The 14253-nt window shown below is 38.2% G+C and overlaps 1 protein-coding gene across 1 annotated transcript in view; it reads left to right on the top strand.

The window, feature by feature from the left end:
- The window catches only part of MYO16 (myosin XVI), a 491528-nt gene that overhangs the window by 383441 nt on the left and 93834 nt on the right, over positions 1-14253 (top strand). Inside the window, exon 27 of the mRNA XM_063102217.1 lies at positions 1534-1636. Coding sequence (XP_062958287.1) covers positions 1534-1636 — 103 coding nt within the window. The remainder of the gene's footprint in view (positions 1-1533; positions 1637-14253) is intronic.

Raw genomic sequence — 14253 nt, 5'->3', positions numbered from 1 at the left:
GCACCTTCTAAGGGCACTAATCCCATTCATGAGGCTCCACCCTCATGACCTAATCAGCTCCCAAAGTCCCCACCTCCTAATACCATCATATTAGGGATTAGGATTTTAGTATATGAATTTTGGGGGGCACAAGCGTTCACTCCACAGCAGGCGTATTTTCTCATTCTGTGTCATATACCAGAAGCCACGGTTACTGCTGCACTGCCCTAGGTGAGAGCCCCTCATTTATCCACAGAACTTGCAGAAATAACGTGTATGTCCACAGAACATGTCCAACACTCTCACTGCCCACTGGGCGGGAGGATGGTAAATAAAAATGCCAAAATTGCTGCAGCGAACTTTAGATGAAACGCTAAGGAACTGTTTAGAAAATAGCAGAAAACTTATGTGATTTAAGTTGGCAGTGAGTTCCTGTCGGCTTACAGAGCAGCCTAACACGAGAATCATAAACACAGGATGCTATGGCATAGACCCTCTCTCGTCACTTTCTCTGTTTTTCTCCACCTCCCATGCAGTCTTGCTTACATATCAGCTTAAATACCATAAGTGCAAAGGAAATGTTACTTAGACCTTTTTTTCAAAATGGGTGATATAAGTTTGAAAGTTATTTTTGAAAGATCTATAGGAAATTATCATATTGCTGTGGATTTTACCTAGGGAATGGAAGTCAATTACTTTCCAAAACAGAAATGTCTTTCTAGAACGTATAAAATACTCAATACTTAGCATATGGGGAGGAAGCTATTTCACCTCTCACTTAAATAGGACTCGTGAATGTTTTGATATTCCTTTATTATGAACTCTTTCACTCCCAAGTGGTAACAAAGAATGCTTTAATTTCTTCTTTTGTTGTTGTTTTTTGTTTCTAGCACAATGCTTTTGTATTTATTCTTCATATGAATGATATCTAAATGTGTAAGATCAATACTTGTTAAGTCAAGTACTATTTTGATATCCATCTGCCAATCAGAATCATATATTAAAGCATCCAACCATTTCAAAATTTGTATGGTGACAATAAAAATAAAGCACAAATATATACTGTGTTATTACTGATATGGACATAATATTTATTCTCAAACTTTTTATTTATTTGTTTGTTTGCTTGTTTTTATTGTAACATAGTTGATTGTACGTATCTGTGGGGTACAGAGTTGAATATCAATACCTGTGTGCAATATGTGATGCTCAAATCAGGGTCATCAGTGTCTTCAATGACAGCTAATCGATCAATTTTCATTCTCTTCAAATTTTCTTTGCATAAATGGTTTGTATCACTCCCTGACAGTACTAAACACAAATCGAAGAACTGAAAAATGTATTTGACTCATTTTAAAAATCATTTTCCTGGTAGAAGTTAAGGATCACCCACAGTTGCCTGGTAAAAGCACGATGGGCTGGGCATTTGGGGATTGCTGGGATGAAGGAGAATGGGGCCCTTAGGAGGAGCCACATATCAAAGACAGCTCTTTGAGTACAGCCATTTGCTTGGTAAATCCAGTCATTGTCCCATGTCCCTGCTGCTTTTCACAGATACAGGCCCTTGGCTGACACATTGCTGGGCGAGAAGAAGGGCGAGTCTGCTGAGGAGAGGTGTCGGCTTGTTCTCCAGCAGTGTAAATTACAAGGCTGGCAGGTTGGTAACCTACAAGCTACGGAAATGCGTTTAGGATTTTAAATAAGTGTGCTGAATTACTGTGGGGAGCCACCAGAATCTTCCTGACAAAAACAAATCCCTTTGATGTATTTGGCAAGGTACGGCATTAAGTGTATTCCCTGGGAACACATCAGTCTTTATGATGTACTGGTTTTTGCACCATGCAGCCAACCTATGAGGGGACCTAGGAGGCTCCTTTTTACAGTGATGACAAGAAGCTCATGAAACTCCATTCGGTTTGCCCATGTCACCGACTTATGCTTTGTCACTAAAGCTCTTTGAAGTATCTGAAACATAGCAGGAGTCAGAGAAGCCCAAACTAGGGTTGGTTTCTTTGCTCAGATACGGTATCTCACACGTGCTAGTTGGACCGTGACTTCCCACACTCGCTGAAATCTTGTTTAGGTCCCTTTTTTCTGTTTCTCTTTGCCCTGCTTCTCACCTACCACACAGTGAAAATGTCATTATCCTTTGAACTCCATTCGGTGGCAAGGGCTTCATCATTGGAAGCATTTCATTATGGTCTGTGATCCACTTGAATGGCAGAGCCCAGGGTCCCACTGGAGCTGGAGCTGGACTTGCCAAAGTCTGAAATAACTTGAGACAAAATAATAGTGGAAATGCTCATCAGAAATAGGAGGGGGCAGTTCAAACTTTTGCTCAACATCTTAAATAACATCAAAATACCATTTCTGGCTTGTTTTAGGAAGAAGGGATTTCAACGGAGAAGGTAGTATTAAAACAATAGTGGGAAAGAAAATGAAGTCCATGACACCAGGAATTACTTGGAAGTTTCTAGCTACAGAACAACTGAAAGTGTCCAGGTGGCAAAGAGAATGGCAGCTCATAGCTTTGGTAAAACATAACAATTACTGGAAGTCAGACATAAATCTTATTTTAAAAAATTGGTAGGGAGAACAGCTATACATAAAAATGTAGGATCATTGATGGGGCAAAAATGAGGACTTCGCTTCAGAAGTGACAGGAGCAGACAGTGCAGACTTGCTGAATTGCTGAAAGTGGCCCAATCTAGGTAGAACAGGTAGAGAACACTGGATTGACATGGGCACCCTCATCCATCTCCATGACAAAGAACTGAGAACCCAGAACCTTGGCATCGATGAGTAATAATTTAATTGTCCGTGTCACCCAAAACTTTTTATCTTTTTTCTTTTCTTTTTTTTTTTTAATTTAACTAATAATGGAAGTTGAACTTTAAATAACAGTGTGAAGGAGGAAGCTTACTCAGCCTGCAGTTGTCATGGCTGTGCCTCAGTGCCAAAGACTGGATATAAAAGGAAGGAGGAAGGAGGAATTACTAAGCAAGCACAATGTCAGCTCACTGCTCCGGAGTCGGTGACACAGACGTGGGATCCTCAGATGGCATTATTTATCAAGTCTGTAGGTCACGGAAGTCATTTCAACTGAGTCATTGCTGGAATTTTAAATAACTAATTGTATAGTAGTGGTTCATGAGTAATGTAACACTAAGATTTTCTTGTATTTATTTTCTTTAAAGAATACTCACAGATAAGAATTACATATATTATATATATGCATGTATATGCACATATAAAATACATATATGCATGCATATATTATATATATATATATATATAAATGCTTCAGAAGACTTTTTTAGTTGTACAAGAAAGCGAGGAATCTTAAATAATTCTTCCGCTAAGAAAGCTACTGGCAATAAGCACGATATCTGATCGGTAGTCCCTTAGACACACCACTGTGGAATGTGGGGTCAAGCGTGAGAGGAGGCTGGGAGACACACTAGAACATGCCAGGAGCCTTCATTGCTTCTCTGTCTGTGCCTGTGCTGGGATACTTGAAATTGCAGCTGCGGGTGGTATTAAATTGAAACATACATTGGGACTTTGAAAAAGAGCATCCAAATAATAAAACAGGAAAGGGTTTTCATTTCATTACACTTACCCATCTTTCCTCTCGCTTTTTAACTCTCCACGAGGAACTGGAAATACAAGACAAAAACATTAAAATAAGAGGGAAATACATTCATTCGTTCGCTGAGCATACTTGCTTCTTTGTCCCATGTTGTCTAGTTAGGAAAGACTGCTTTTCTCCAGCTTCTTCAAGGTGTAACCTTTTACATACTTTATACTACAACACAAATAATTTACTTTGTAGAAGTAAGCTTATTCATACTTCACTTTTATACTAGTCAGAGAGCAAAAGAATTTGTTTTTTTTTTTTAATTACTTATTCCAGACCTGACAAGTCAGAGTCCTCAGTTGCAAGAGAAGCATTTGTTTGAAATGTGTTGATAGTTACAGAAGAGTTGTTATTAACTCTATTCTGGGTTGTTAATCAGTGCAATGATTAAATAAAGCACTGTTTGACTAAAGCAACCATAAGGTTGTAATGGATGGTTCGTGTATCTGTAGCGTTATTCCCCAAATGCTGAGTTACAATGTGTGTTTTTATTAAGCAGTCAGTTTTCTTTGGCCCTGAGTGGTTGCATGAAATTAATATTTATTCTTTTTCATATTTTTAAATGCAGTGCTGGAGGATAAAAAAGATTGGAGTCATTTTTTTCCTGTGTGAGCCTTCATACAGTGCTAGCTAGAAATTCGGTTCTCTTGGCTAGAGATATGATCCTTTTACTTTCACTGTAATGGGTCTTAGAGATCAAACTTCATAATTCTCACACTCCGGTACACTGAACAATCCAGTAAGCCGGTGGCGAGCATCAGAATTTTTTTCTGCTTCAGATGAGGATGCCTACCTTGAATGCTGTTGTGTTTGTACTCCAATCCCAGCATGCTATTTATTCTTTGGATAGTTATGGTTTTGGAGTCCTATATGAAGCACTGGAATTTTTAATAGTTAACTAATAAAACTTCCTCTCATCTGTAGAGTGTGTTACAACGATTTGGAGTTTTTAACTTTATTTGATTTGAGCCTAACAACAAGTCTATGCAGTAAAGGAAAGCAGGCAGGATGTACAGTAATGACTTCATTTTGGATATGAGGAAATCAGACTGCAGAGAGAACTCTTGTCTTAGAGATCAGCGTACGGGTCAAAATGTCAGGTGCAGCGAATATTTAGTTTCAGTGGGAAGGCCACTTTGCCGAGACCAGCATCTAGCTCTTCCTATGCTGAGTTTTTTCCACTGCATTTAACTCGATCTATATCTTTGCGTATAACAATCTAGAGTCATTTTGTTCAGATTACAGAACTTGAAAGGAACAGATTATGCATCACAAGGCAAGCTTTGATCACAGGCACTTGCATATTCCTTTATTAGTCTGAGCAGACTGCGCCTTGTAGTTAGTGCCTTTTACATGTTTATAATTCACCCAGTAGATGAAGGAAAAGCAAGCAGACTACTTGCCATTGCAGGCTGACTCTGATCAGAACCTTTTACCCAACTGTCGACCAACCTACCCTGGTGGAGCACAGAGCTTTTGCACTCTAATTCCTAATGGCATCTTGAAAGAAGAGGAAAACAAGAAGGAGAAAATGCGGAGAAAGAAAAGGAAGAGAAGACAGAGAAGGAGAAGACGGGGAATCAAGAGAAGATTCTGAGGAAGTGCTTGATGTTAGTTCTGCTTCTGAGAGCTCAGACCTGGATGTGACTCGGGCATCTGGAGGAAGCCACAGGGCTGGGGCACAATTGGCAAGTGGCATTTGTCAAGGTGCAAGTCGGAGTGGAATTGACTCGCATTAGCTACTTGGGCAAAGGCAGTGTAAAAACAGGTTCATTACACTATTTTGGTAGAGCTGCCCAGTGTGCGGTGCACCAGGCTTGGCTCACAGGCTGGTTCTCAGCGAGGCGTTCCCTGACCACCAGATTGAAAATGCCCTCCATCTTCCTGCCACCTCTCACCCCATCCTCTTCTTTGCTTTATGCTTCTCCCCGGTACTGAGGGCCTCTGTCACTCTTCACATAGTTGTTGGTGGCCTGTCCTCCACTGGTGCATCAGTTCCACCAGGTGGGATTTGTGTCTGCTGCACTTTCTGCTCTCTTTCCACCACAAGAGACAGAGAAAGAGGCAGGGTGGTCGCTCTGCCTATACCCTGGGCCAGGAAGTGAGTTTTTCTAAAGGAGAAACTACCAAACAGTATCATGTATTTTATATGGGTGCATAGACACATAAGAATTTTTAAAACCTGGTACAATTCACAACAAACACCTAACCAGTGATATCTAGGGAACTGTTTTGAGATGAGAGTCAAATGGGATTTTAACTTAAGTTTATTAGATAAATGTATTAATGCGGTACTTCTTTAATTAAAAATTGACTTTTAAAATTTGTGTCCGCCACATAAATACAACCCAAGTACAGAATATCTTATAGGGTCAAATTAATTATTTTATTTTAAGCATTTGTAAAACACTGTAAATCACACTGTGTTTTGCTCCAAAGCATTTTTTGCTTGCTAATACATAATTTCCACCGGGTCTTTTATACCAGTAGCCCTTGCTTCTCAAAGGAATCTTCAACCCTCTTTCACACAATTTGAACTGGTAACCATAGGTTTTAGCAAACTCACACGGCAACTAATGTGTAGTGATTCCCTTAACATATTCAAAATTGTTGCTTTTACATAACATAGTTTGTTTTTAAGGAAAATTGAAGAAAACCAAGCTGTGATGGTGGCTAGGTGGGAATCCTTCTTGTGGGTGGTTTCCTGTCCATGTTTATAAAGAAACAACGTATTTAAAAATCTTTATTGGATCTTGGACTTTATTTGCAAGAGAGATTTATGTAACTTGTTTAAAAAGAGGAAGGGAAGTTTATTGAAATGACTTGAATAGAACCTACATGACTAACTTCTAGTGCCGTTTTCTGTCTTACCAGATATATTTTTCTGTATGAAACAAAGAGCCCATGGATTACTTCATTTGTGGGAAAAAATCCAAATGGTTTGAATTAAGTCACAGTTCAAAAACAACAAGTTAAATTAAGTTAAGCCACTAATTATTAACCATCTGCTATTTGTTTTATTATTAGTATTATTATTCAGGAATTTTATTTACCTAAATATATACATTTTTAATTCAGCGCTATTTTAAGGAAGTTTGAAAATAATCTCTTCAGAACGAGGTACACTTACTTAAGCCCTTTCTGCCTGGAATGCCCCAAACCATAAAAAAGTGACTGGCACGCATTTAGGCCATGTGGACCATGTTTGTTTTGCAAGTTATGTCATTTGTATAAAATGATAACTTTTGAAACTAATTGTAAGTGGAAAAATAAGTGGTATAAAATGATCTTCACACATTTTATCTACCTTAATTGGTTATAGGATGATTTCTTCTGTGTAGTGACTTGCATGCTACATTCATTCTAAGACATCTGGAGGGATTTGTCAATGGAGAAACAAGTCTGTCAGAGGTGGTCCTCGGGACAGAGGCCCCCCCAGAGTGCAGGGGATTCAGGGTGGCATGGGCTGGTTCCCCATCAGGAAAGCCTTCAGAATGATGGTTTTAATTGTGTTTCAAACAGATTTCTAGTATTTTGGAGTGGAGAGAGCTTTGTGGACAGGCAAAGAAGGGTACCCCCCATGGCCCCCTTGTGGAAGGTGTTTGTGGTATGTGTTCTTGGAAATTGTAGAAGGCATTTAGATCATAACCTTAGAGATGGCATATTGTATTAGTCCGTTTCTGTTGCTTATAATATAAATACCTGAAATTGGGTGATTTATAAATGAAACAAAATTTATTGCTTATAGTTTCAGAGGCTGGCAAGTCCAAAGTCCAGGGAATACATCTGGTGAGGGTCATCTTGGTGTTGTCTTACAGCACTGCAGGGGGCTCATGTGGCAGAAAATGGCAGAACAGCGAGAGAGTGACTGTCACATGCTCTCATTTTAAAGCCCTCAGAATCACACCCATGACCACCATTATTAATCCATTCACTAGGCATGGTCCTCACAATCTAATCATCTCTTCAAATCCCCACCTTTCGATTACCATGATAGGATTTCCCACCCTAAAGAGTTACAGTGGGTATTAAGTTCGGGGGGGACATTCAACCCAAGGCAAGTATCTCCTAATACTTTAGTGATGAGGGCTCAGACACAGCAATACTTCTGGTAACTTACTCAGGATTCTACAAACAGGAAGTAAGAAACAAAATTAGAATCGACTTCCTCCCAACTACCCACATGATATTATACTTACTCTAGTGTGCGTGAGTGTGTGTGTGTGTGAGTGTGTGTGTGTGTGTGTGTGTGTGTGTGTGTGTGTGGAGGGGGGACTCTTAAAGAAATTACAAAGGGCACTCACAAAAGACAAACCTCAAATTTCAATGAAATGTACTTTTTCTATTTCTGTTTATTCACTAACAAAAAAAGTTACATTCATTATTTTCTTTATCATCATCTTCTAATATAACTTTTACAGAAGAGCCTGGAGTTCATTGCGTATCTGTAAAATATATGATCTTGGAAGGATTCACCCTTATAGTGCTGAAAATTGCAAGATTAACATTTTACCGTAACGTTAAATAAAATCAGTTGGATGAAGGATTTATTATTTCATTAATCTTAAATAGTACAGGAGAGAAAAGATAATAAAAGAAGACCAAGAAGCTGTTAAAGTTTTAACCATCCCCCACTTTTTTATATCTTGTAAGTTAGATGATTGTGTTAGGGCCCTTGGCTCTTATTAGTACAATAAATTAATGGTTTATAACCTTTGTTTTATTACTCAAGAAGCACTTCATAAATCAACTGTAAGTATAAGCTAGAAAATAGCCTATAAAATGATTTTTTCTCTTGTATTCCTTCTCTTTCTCTGGAATTATTACTGTTGAAAATAATAAACAGTAGAAATCTAAGAATCTAACCAGGACTGAATATATCTATCTATTTATACTTGTACGTTTATTTCCTTTTTTCTCTTGTACTTACCCACATGCACACACATCATACACACATATAGTAACACAATTTTCTTATAAAAGTTGGGTGTACTCTTGATAAGAAATTAACAAAATAGAAAAAAATTAAACAAGAAAATACAAATTACCCAGAACTGATCTACTTAGAGGTAACTACTCCAAATGTTTGGTTTGTATTCACTCATTTTTTATTTGTTTATGTATTTTCTCGGTGGCTGGCTAGTACAGGGATTCAGAACCCTTGACTTTGGTGTTACAACACATCGTTCTAACCAACCTAGCTAACAGGCCAGCCCCCACTCACTCAGCTTTTAAAAATAATATCACAGATGTTTGACTCTTAGTCTGTCTCTCTCCCTTTACACCCTGAACTTCCATTTTCTTATATATTTTTCTGTGTGTATGTGCATGTGTGTGTTTCACTGTTACTTCCCCTCCAGAATATGGCTCCTAACAGGTGCTCAACCAATATTTGTTGAGTGAATGAGTGAGTGAATAAACCTACTTATTACCACATTTTCCTCTGGAAATGAAGGTGTCTGCAATTAAGTTTTGGTGATGTGTGATAGTTTCTGTTTTTGAAGTAATTTTATATGTTTTTGTCCCAGCTTTGTTATGCAGAAGGCCAGGTATTACCTGGCACTTAATAATTGATAAATAACTGCCTATGCCTTTTTCAGCTGTCATGTCCTAGAAATCAGTCTAATTTCCTCTACTCCAGGTTGGTTGACTGATTGATTCAACAAGCACTTACTGAGCGCTTTTGTGTTCCCGAAGATATACAAGGTCGTTCTGAAGGCTTGCAGCACAGTGGGGGAAAAACAGCCAACTGTAAACTAATAAGTGATCGCAGGCTAGGATCCATGCAGGGAGGGAAGCAGCAAGGCCACTGGGACAGCAAGTCAAAGGTGCCCTGATTTCGATAGTCCATGGGCACTGAGGAGTCTCCATGAGGACTGCGTTCAGGCTGAGATCTGAACGGTGAGAAGGAGGCTGTGATGGGATGGCGCAGGGCAGCAGAGTCCAGGTGGGACCCAAGTGTGCTCAGACTCTGAGATGCAGATGCCAGGTAGACCTGACAGCCGAGCAGGATGGTTGGGGCACTGGGGACCAGGTGAGAAAGGGAGATGCCTGTGCTGCAGAGCAGTGGCTGTGCTCTTTGTTTACTATTGACCCACTGAGGAGAAAAAATAATGAGAGAATTAGTAAGGAATTTAGTTCAAGGAAGGCAAAGGTATCTTTGCTATTATAATACTTTATGAACCTTCAAAGATCAATCCTGCTGGACAACATGTGGCTCATCACAGCTACCAAAAACATGGTGTTTTTGCTCATGCCTAATCCAGTTCCATCACATATGTCAAAGTTTCCCCAATTCCAGGTTTGTTTAGTCATTCAACAAGCATTTATTGAGCACCTATTATATGCCAGATGCCTGGTAACAGCTAAGGGTTTTGCCCATTGAGGACCACTGTCACCAGATGTGGTCAGGATCACCACGCTGAGCATGTGGCTTAGAGATAAGGGGACGGAGCCAGTTTGACCTCGAGTGGGTCAGGACCCGCACTCTGTGTTAAGTTCAGTGTTAAGCTATTGATAGGACATGAGGACGGCAGTGACATGAGCTGACTTATGGCTTAAACATAATAGAAGTATAGTTGGAGAGCAGGAATAGAGCTGAGGAGCCAGCTAGGAACTAGCATAGCAGCCCAGCATGAGACGTCAGTGGTGGTAGAACTGAGGTGGCAGTGGAGGAACGGGGGGGGAAGAGAGGAGGGAAGCCGCACAGGCCAGCAGTCCACACGGTTGTTCAATTGTACTCACTTGAAGAGTGGATCTCTTTAAAATGTTCATGTAGGTCAGAAGTGTGCTGAAGCTCTTAAGTATGAATTTTCTGCACGAACTATGTGCAGAGTTCTAAAAGATGAGAAAGACTTGGCCCTGTTGGGGCTTCAAGTGGGAGGTAGTTCTCAAAAGTGAATGCGAGTCTCAGAGCAAACATGAACACACCACAGGGCTAGTATTCAGAAAATCAGGAAAGCAGTGTAAGTATTTTTTTGAATATCTAAAAATATCCTTAAGGATGAACAATGTAAGATCAGGCATCCAGAATGAAAGGCCATGCGTTTTCATATTTTTAGAAGTAGGGCAAACATCAAAACGCATCAATGCCAGTAACCTGGCAGATGCAGGGGTAAAAGGCCCCCGCATAAGTGTGTGCACCTGAGCCAGGAAGAAAAGTGGACAGTAACGGTGTTTGTGCTGCTGGTAATCATGACAGCATGCACATTCCATGAGGCAGGCAATTACTATTGGCATTATTAAGGTCTTTTTGTTAAAAAGAAAGATGAAAGGTGCTCTTTTAGTGAATACATTAACTTATCAAATGCATTTTTCTCCGTGATTCTGAAGCTAATCACCCTTGTTTGGGTGTGGCTTTGGTTTGCTTTTCATAATGTGACTCTTTAAGAGAAGGGATTTTTTTTTTTTTTTAGGAACTCTTGACCATATCGATATGATTTCCATAATGAAATAATATATAGGCACATAATGAGTAATTCACTAGTAAGCTCAAAATAGTAGTTTTTATTCATCACAGCTTGCCATGCAGGTCATACTGTTCTAGGTGAGAATAATTAATTTTTCTTAACCTATAATTATATGTAATTTGAACCAAACCACCTTCTTCAAATACCAGAAGATACAGCGCTCTATTAGATGTGCGTGGCTGTAATTATCTGTTCTGTGTTAAGTTAAAACTCAAGAATAGTCTATTCATAACAAAGAGAACTTGTATTCTAGTATAAATGTATCCTTTGAGGATGTTTAAAAGTACATTCAGATGTTCAGAGTCTGGATGAACATTAGAATATTTCCATTTAGTAGTTTTTCAGATCTACCACAAAAATGTAAAATGTTGATATTAATAGGAAAATATTAAACACACACATAAAAAAGTACTGATCATCCTTAGAAACTTAACAAATCAAAGAAGCAAATAAGGAAAACATGTGAATTCAGCCTGGAGAGGATGGATTTTACTTAAGTGGTCGCTTTGCTGAGCTTCTTGAAAGGATAGATTGTGTTCTGTTCATTTTTGTGGTCCCAGAGTCTGGCATGGGACTAGCATGCAGAGGGCCTTTGGCAAAGTTTGATTTATGAATAAATGAGTGAATGAATGAATGAGTGAGTGATGAGTGAATGGATGCACAGGACAGACAGATGGTAGGATGACTTGTGAGACAAGGAAAAATGCAAATATAATGCACCTGAGTGCTACGAGAAGAAAAACAGAAACAGGAATGAGTTACAGGTAGAAGACTGTTCGTGGCACATGTGTGGAAATGTTGAAGTTGGGGGGTATGTTTCTCTTCGTAAGAGATGACCTGGTAGGCATAGAAATTGTTTTGCATGGTAAAAATAGAAAGAACAGTGTTTTAAAGGAGCACAGTGACATTCTCAGATCAGTAGGAAAGAAAACAAGTCTGATGAGAGAACTATGTAGACATCAGAAGACATGAAGACATAAAACAAAGGTTATATTGTTCATATAGTTGTCAATAAAGCTACTTAAAAAAAAGTGGTAACAGATGTACATTCGTAGCACACTTTGAAAGATACCAGGGTATTTTTCTGGGATGTTAATATTATAATGAAAAAAAGATGACTACATTTAATACAACTATGATATTACAAATCCTGTCTTTAAGCTAGAGGTATTTATTAGAATAGTGCTAATGTTTTTAGAGCAAGAGAGACTGAAAATTTTAAAGATTTATTTCTCTTTAGTAATAATGAAAATACAGAATTTTTGCAGCAAAGAAACTCACATTCACATAAAACATTTCTTATTAAAATACAATCCGTGTTAGTAAAGCACTTCAATAATTATAGACATAGAAATAAAGGGATAGTATCTAACACAACACTGACAACAATATTAATATCACTCAGTGAGAACTCTGTGCATAGGAGGTTATCAACCCTTGGTATAAAGAAGACTTGCATTGATTTCCTGCTCCAAGGGAGTGCAGGGGAATTTAAAATAACAGTAAAAAGCATCTCTTTTAGAGGAGTTAAAAGAGTTAGCTCTTCAGAGAATAATAAAGATCATATTATGAAGGGCTTTGAATGCTAAACCCAAAAGTATGCATTTTTAGCTTACAGACAAAATGGAATAATAGAAGTTTCTGGAATTTTAATAAATTGAAGGCTGTGTGCAAGGTGAGTCAAAGAGCAGGTAAAGAATAGGGAATGAGTTCTGTTCTAGACTTTAGTCTGAAATAATCCTGGGCCAGAGGTGATGGCACTGGAAATATGAAATTTAACATTTTTTTTTCTTGAATCATGTTAAATGTATTTTTATAAAATGAATTAATCAAGTAGTTTAAACAGATTTTAAATGTTTGCAATTTAATTATTTTAGATGGATGATTTTTTTTAATATCAGAGCTCATGTTACAGCTAGTGTCCATTAAAATCACTTTCTTTGAAATTCTGCCTTCTCTATTTCATTAATCCATTTACTTTCATTTCTTTCACCTTATATGTGTCAATTATGACCTTTATATGTTCCCAACATTATCCTAGCCCATAAGTATTTCACAGTTAATTTGGATAGTCAGACAGGTATACAAACAATGACAAAACAAGATTCAGTGCTATTATAGAAATGTATACAATGTACCTCAGGGACATAGATGTGCTACTGTAATGAATTCATTATTGTAAGGTGCACACTAAACAGGGCATTTACTAAGCCATCTGGGTTTGAAAGGATGAGTAGGAGCTAACGCAGTAGATGATTGCAGAGAAGGATTTTGAAGAAAAAGGAAATAAAATATGTTAAGGCAGAGAAGAAAATCAAGTTCCGATTTCAAATCAGCAAACAATATGATATAGTTTGAGCACAGTTTGAATGTATTGAATAAGTGCTAGAGGTCTGCTGTACAACATTGTGTCTGTAGTTAACAACACTGTATTGTGCATTTAAAAATTTGAGAGGGTAGATCTCATGTTAAGTGTTCCTACCACAATTTTAAAAAGAAAGAAAAAGAGTCAAAAAGGACTATACAATAAAAAGTTTAATAAATATTTCAAAGGCTTTTATACATCATTCTGAAGATCATGGCAAGCTATTAAATAATCTTAGGTGAGAAAATAGCATAGTATGGTTGATGTTTAGAAAGATCACTCTGAAGATAGTTTAGAAACTAGATCCACATGGACCCATGGTCATTTAGGACACCACTGCAATTGTGGATTCTAGAGATATCAGTAGGACTTATGACTAACTTTGGATGACTCTTGGGGTTCTGGATTGGGTGATAAGTTGATGAGGGCTCCATTAGCCCAAAAAGAAAAACAGTGGGTATAGATGAAAGGAAAATTGTGTGAGAGGAATGATATTTGCAGATATCTTGGGACTGAGGTGCTCAGGGATCATCTAGGCAGACGGTTCTCTCATTTATCGAGGTGGGAAATATAGGATAAGAATCCCGTCTACAGGAAGAAGAAAATATATGAGGCTAAGATGCCTTCAAAACACCAAAATAAATGTGTCCATTAGGAGATGGGTTACCTAGGTCTGAATCAGATAAACGTATAAATTGATAAGTTGCCTGTAGTGGAAGTTTTTGGAATAATGAACTTATCCAGGGAGAATATAAAATGTGAGAGGAGTATTTACTGGAGAACTCTGAAGATGGCTAGCA

This window comes from Cynocephalus volans, chromosome 7 (assembly GCF_027409185.1).
Source record: "Cynocephalus volans isolate mCynVol1 chromosome 7, mCynVol1.pri, whole genome shotgun sequence".
NCBI lineage: Eukaryota > Metazoa > Chordata > Mammalia > Dermoptera > Cynocephalidae > Cynocephalus > Cynocephalus volans.
This window is presented reverse-complemented; position numbering and strand designations above follow the sequence as displayed.